General features: G+C 52.3%; 1 protein-coding gene across 1 annotated transcript; it reads right to left on the bottom strand.

Moving 5' to 3' along the window:
* Positions 1-1,478: 1,478 nt before the first annotated feature.
* LOC120711951 (lysine histidine transporter 1-like) lies at positions 1,479-4,904 on the bottom strand. Its single transcript, XM_039997624.1, has 8 exons — positions 4,632-4,904; positions 3,931-4,088; positions 3,267-3,653; positions 2,769-3,162; positions 2,544-2,649; positions 2,349-2,440; positions 2,168-2,236; positions 1,479-2,061 (listed from the first exon to the last, which is right to left on the bottom strand). Exons 1-8 carry the CDS (start codon positions 4,671-4,673, stop codon positions 1,963-1,965), a joined length of 1,347 nt encoding a protein of 448 aa, XP_039853558.1. The 5' UTR covers positions 4,674-4,904; the 3' UTR covers positions 1,479-1,962.
* Between the last annotated feature and the right edge of the window lie 788 nt (positions 4,905-5,692).

Raw genomic sequence — 5,692 nt, 5'->3', positions numbered from 1 at the left:
CGCGCCCCGCGTCTCCGCCTCGCTCGAGGGTAGCGAGCCTACCCTCGGGAAGGCGAATCGTCTCCGCCTCGCTCGAGGGTAGCGAACCTACCCTCGAGCAAGGCGAATCATCTCCGTCTCGCTCGAGGCCACCCCTCGACGAAAAGGACAAACGGCCCTTCCGCTCCCCCGCCCGTCGTACGGAGGCATTAAATGCCAACCACTCCTCCACAACGCCCAGGTGAGACGGCGTCAGGCCGCCATTCCCCACAGTGGCTGTGACCGGAGTCCCGTCCGCCAACTCCGGTCACTGCTCCGCCATGCCGGACACTGTGGTAACACTGTGGGAACCTGCGACGCTGTACGAGACGTGCTCGGCACAGCTCTTGTTACTATTCTGCCAACTCCTGCTGTCCGGACTCCACCTCACCACACGAACGGCCCCGGACCCGTCCCCTGCTCGAGAAGGGGTCCGGCGTCGCCACGTGTCCCCCAAGGAGGGATGCTCAGCACTAGCAGCCGGAGGACCGGACCTCCCCCCCTCAAGGGGTCCGGGGCCTCCACGTGACTCCCGGACCCCTTTCGCGCACGTGCTAGCACTCCACCCAGGGGGCCGGGACCGCCACGTGCCCCACTACCGCTGGCGCACATATATATGCAAGACCCTGGCCTGCAAGGCCCACGGAACACCGCCATGCCACATCTGGACGACAGTACACCCTACAGCGACGACCACGCCGCTTGCTGGGGCTGTTAGGACGCCGGCGCGATCTCCGCAAGACCGAGGACGATGCCCAGGACGACTGCCACGCCCCACAGTGTACTTCCCACAGTACTCGACCACTGCACCCTCACGATTCGGGGGAAAGACGACGACTTCCACGATCCCCTACGCATGTACATCGTCCCTCCTTGTGTCTATAAAAGGAGGAGGCGGGCTTCCTTTAAGGGGGTCGCGGTCGGACCGATACGATAGTACGCAACACTCAGCACCACTGAGCACCCGATATTGGCACTCGCCTCAATCAACTTCTCCTCTAGCAGAGACTTGGGAGCTTCCCTCCCTCTCTCGCCTCACCTGTACCTCCTACTACAGGCACCTCCGGTGCAGGATAATAAGTGCCCTCGCACACCCCTTGTTGGACGTACGGCCCCGCGGCCGGAACCAGGATAAACCCATGCGTTACTGTGTTGCCTCTTGCATCGACATCTGTGACGAGGAAACACGCAGCATCATCACTAGTTGGATCCGGACCGCCGGGTCAGGACATCGACAAGAATATTGTGCCTCAAAAGAAGATCGTCACAATACAGAATTCTTAGTGTCCGGACCGCCGGGTCAGGACATCGACAAGAATATTGTGCCTCAAAAGAAGAACGTCACAATACAAAATTCCTGGTGTAGTTTCTCTATGTAACCTTTTTTTTTACTCGAGGGCGTTTCGCATGGAACTTGACGAAGCCTTGTACTGAACCAGCACAATAGTAAACACGAAAGCGACCGAAGACATCATAAATCATAGCATGGGTCTCTCTTTCAATGTGCCAACTTGAGGATACAGTAAGCTGTGGAGGAAAGAAATACAAACCACTACCCTTTACTCTCCCACGTGCACATAAAAGCCAATAATCCACCCTTTAAAAATAGGCAAATGCCGCATATATGCCTTTGACTAACTCAAGAACAACCCCTGGTTTAAGCCTAACAGAACTGCTATCTAGGTCCATCATCAGCTGGATCAAGTTTTGGTTTGATACCATGGCTGATGATGTTGCTTGACTATATTTACTTATTTTAGATTTTTTTTAGATAAAGGATTACCAATCCGGCCTCTATGACGAGACATACACAGCCAAAAGAACATAGTTTGCAAAAGCTGAAAAAAGAAAAAAGCACACCAGTCACTAGAGACTGATAATAATGGAAAAAGAGTGTTCTGGCCTTTTGCAACTTGCCATGCAAACATCCCCAGTTAATCATAATTACTGGTAGAATTTGTATGTCTTGGCTGTCAAAATGATCTGCCTGAGCCCTCCGATTGGAGACAACACCAGCAGCAGCACTCCAATGATAATGCATATCTGCACAACATGCGGATGACAGACAGAAAAACAGAGGTCAACATTAGCAGAGGCATTCTACTGAAGACAAAACAGAAGCTTCAGATCTGAAGGCATTTGTTCTTACCCAGTTGGTTAACCACGAGAGGCTGAACCTTTTCGGCTTGTAGACTGCGAGCCACATGATGCAGGGAAGCTGGAAGAGACAAGCAAGATTCGGTCAGGTCTTTGGTTACAATTCTAGACCTCATTTTGCATTGTTGCGGGAAAGAAAATTAGCCAATTTACGAATCTGTGGAAAATTTTACAAAATAAGTTGTTGGTGCGAAGGCTAATCCGCCAAAGAAACTGAGCAATCCACCAAAGAAGGGGAAGCTGATGCCGATGAACATTGTGAACGCTGCACAGGTTGCAAGTAATCAGTCTTGTTTGTCACAGTGTCAGGTGCCCCTTTGTTGAGCAAACCTTCAGAGTTCAGAATTCAGTTCAGATAGAGGCATTACCAACGTAGAAAGTACGGGACATGAGACGGAGTCTTAGGCTTGGAGCGAACCGCAGCTTTCTCACAAGGAACGACTCCATCATGTCGAACACCGGCATTGCGTAAACCTGTGCCGACGATGAAATTCAGTTCAGAGATGATATTATGCATATGCAGTTACTGAGTTTCATGTGCCGGCGTGACATGAAAATTGAAAGCATTCATCATGTATTTAAATATATAATACCTGGTAACTGCCAATGACATGGACGACGACCATCATGTTGGCGGTGGCAATGAGCCACTTAGGCTTGGAAAGTGTGATGAGGATGTTGTCGTCGACGCTGTTGCCGAAGGCCCAGTACCCCACGAACGTGACAGGGAAGTAGCACATTGCGACGATGATGTAGGCGACGAGCGCGCCCTTCCACATGGCGTGCTTCGATGGCTTCTCCGGCGTGGACGGTATGGTAGCCTGGATCTCCAGCACCACGTTGTGCCCCGAGTACGCGAACGCCACGTTGCCCAGGCCCCCTAAGACGCCGAACACCTTCCCCGGCGTCGTGGTCGCGCGCAGGTCGTAGTCCACGTTCGCCACCCTCCCCTTGTCCAAGGATGCTCCCCACGCGATTGTCGAGTAACTAGCACAAGCAGTGTTCACTTCATGTCAACGATCATCAAAAGCTATTAAGCTTCTGTTTTCAGATAATTGCCGGATATGCTACAGTAGTAGGTTAATTCTTACCTGATTGACATGACGGCGGCGGCGAGGGAGACGCCGGAGATGGAGTTGAAGTTGGGGAGCTGGGAGAGGACGAAGTGGACGGAGGCGAAGATCATGATGAAGTAGGAGAGCTTGATGTCCTTGCACTTGCCGTCGCAGATGACGTCGTGGAACTTCTTGAGGGACTGGCCGCCGGTGACCATGTAGATGATGTTGAGGCTGACCTCGACGACGAGCTGCTGCGGCACGACGATCCAGAGGCCCAGCTTCTCGCCGAAGACGTGCTGGCCGAGCTCGTGGTAGCGGTCGAAGCGCTTCCCGGGCACCATCTCGTGCATCTCCACCATCTGCCATAGCGTGTACAGCGTGATGACCCACGACAGGATCATCACCACGATGCCGGGGCCCCTGCGAATTCGAGTCGAGTCGTCGTGACGGGGCTGGTCAAAACGAATAAATCGGGCGACGACTGAAATTTCGCAGGTTTGTTGCATTTTGGTCACAGTTCCTAATTACTACCAGATCCATTCACAACTGAACAAACAAAATCTATCGCTTGATTGCTAAAAAACTGAATAGAATTATATTCAGGAGATCGAAATACTGTAAGAGTTGACTACTGAATCATCAGTATGCCATGGCGGTCGCCGCGGAAGAAAGGAAGGATTGCGGACGTGAGAGTTACCATCCGAGCTCGGACATGGCGTAGGGGAGGCCGAGGACGCCGGCACCGACCATGGCGGTGACATTGTGGAAGGCGGAGTACCACCACTTGGCGTTCCTGGAGCCGTTGATGGGGAGCCACTCCTCGAGCTTCTTCTCCTCCGCCGTCTTGCTGTCATCCTGCGGGCCGGTTGGAGTTGGGAATCAGTTGTTATTAGGGGGCGTTTAGTTCGCAAAACAAAAAAAATTTGGGTGTCACATCAGCGTTTGACCAGATGTCGGGAGGGTTTTTCGAACACTAATTAAAAAACTAATTTCAGAACTCACTTGGAAACCGCAAGACGAATCTTTTGAGGCCTTTGACCGCATCATTAGCACATGTGGGTTACTGTAGCACTTATGTCTAATGATGCCCTAATTAGGCTCAAAAGATTCGTCTCGTCGTGTACATCCAAACTGTGTAATTAGTTTTGTTATTTAATTATATTTAGTGCTTCATACATGTGTTTAAAGGGGAGGTGAAAATTTTTGGGTGAAAATTTTTGGGAACTAAACGGGCCCTTAATTATCAGGCCTGCCTGACGCCCATTGAATGAAGAGCAAGGGCAGATGGCAAGCTGCAGAGTTTGCAGGCCTCGTTTTGACCCAGAAACGAGATCCATCCAAAGGTTCTTGTACTTTTTCGAATCGTAATCCATAAACAATGAGAGAGAGAGAGAGTACCTTGGCAGGAGGAGGATAGCTCGCGGGCGCTTGGGTCCCCATGGCTGCTGGATGGCCCAGAGCCTTGAGCAATGGAGGGAGATGCGGAGAGGGTCACTGCAGAGGAGGGGGCGCGCGGGCGTACGAACAAGAGGAAGAAGAGCCGGTAGGGAGGCAGGCAGGTGAGGCTCCTCGTCTCCTCTTTATTGAGCGCAGATGGGAGAGAGAGGGAGAGTGTGCGAAGCGAATCTACAGCCCGGACGATGCGGTCGCCGAGGGCAACGACCTGGCCAGGGGGCGTCCCCGATCACGGGTGGCCGCGGCTAATCTCTTCCCGGACCTCGGGGAGTTGGTTTATTTTCTTCTTCTTTGATAGCAGCAGATCGGGGAGTTTGTTTACTCCAACATCTCCGAGACCGAGATACACGCACGCCGTGGGAAGTAGAAACAGGATTAAATTTATTTAACGATAAAAATTTAATCTTTTTTACTACTGCTCCAGGTTCCTGCGATTTGAGCTCAGACGCGCGCACGTGGCCATCTATGACTCGATGACCTCGCTCGTTCGGTGAGACGAAGAAGGTTCAATCTGTCGTTTTCAGAAAAAAAAGGGGTTCGATCAGTCCACGCTGGACCCTGACAAGCAGCAAGTCGACATGCGTGCGTGTCCTCTTCAGACTTGAAGGGATTAATAAAAATCAGCAAACTATACACTCCTATGTGCATGATCAAGAGCCCAAGTTTGACTCCTCAACCTCAGTCGCGCTGTGCTGTGCATCGTCGTCACGCCGGGTGACAGCGACGGGTTTGACTAATCGACCCGGCGCAGCAGCAGCAGCAGCTGAGCTGGTAGTAGGAGAGGAGGGAATCAGGGAAGAACAGCGACGGTTTGGCGGACTCGAGGACTAGACGACGCCGCGCATGCGGAACCAAAGACTTGCACCGGTGGTTCTGAATTTTTGATCTCTCAGACGTGTTTCTCATCTCTGGCAGACGGCGATCATGGCGAAGGACGCCTTGGCCTTTACAGGCGCAAGACTTGACTCTCCCCTCTTCTCTCCTCCTCTCGCTGTTTGTCTTGT

Source organism: Panicum virgatum, chromosome 6K (assembly GCF_016808335.1).
Source record: "Panicum virgatum strain AP13 chromosome 6K, P.virgatum_v5, whole genome shotgun sequence".
Taxonomy (NCBI): Eukaryota; Viridiplantae; Streptophyta; class Magnoliopsida; order Poales; family Poaceae; genus Panicum; species Panicum virgatum.
This window is presented reverse-complemented; position numbering and strand designations above follow the sequence as displayed.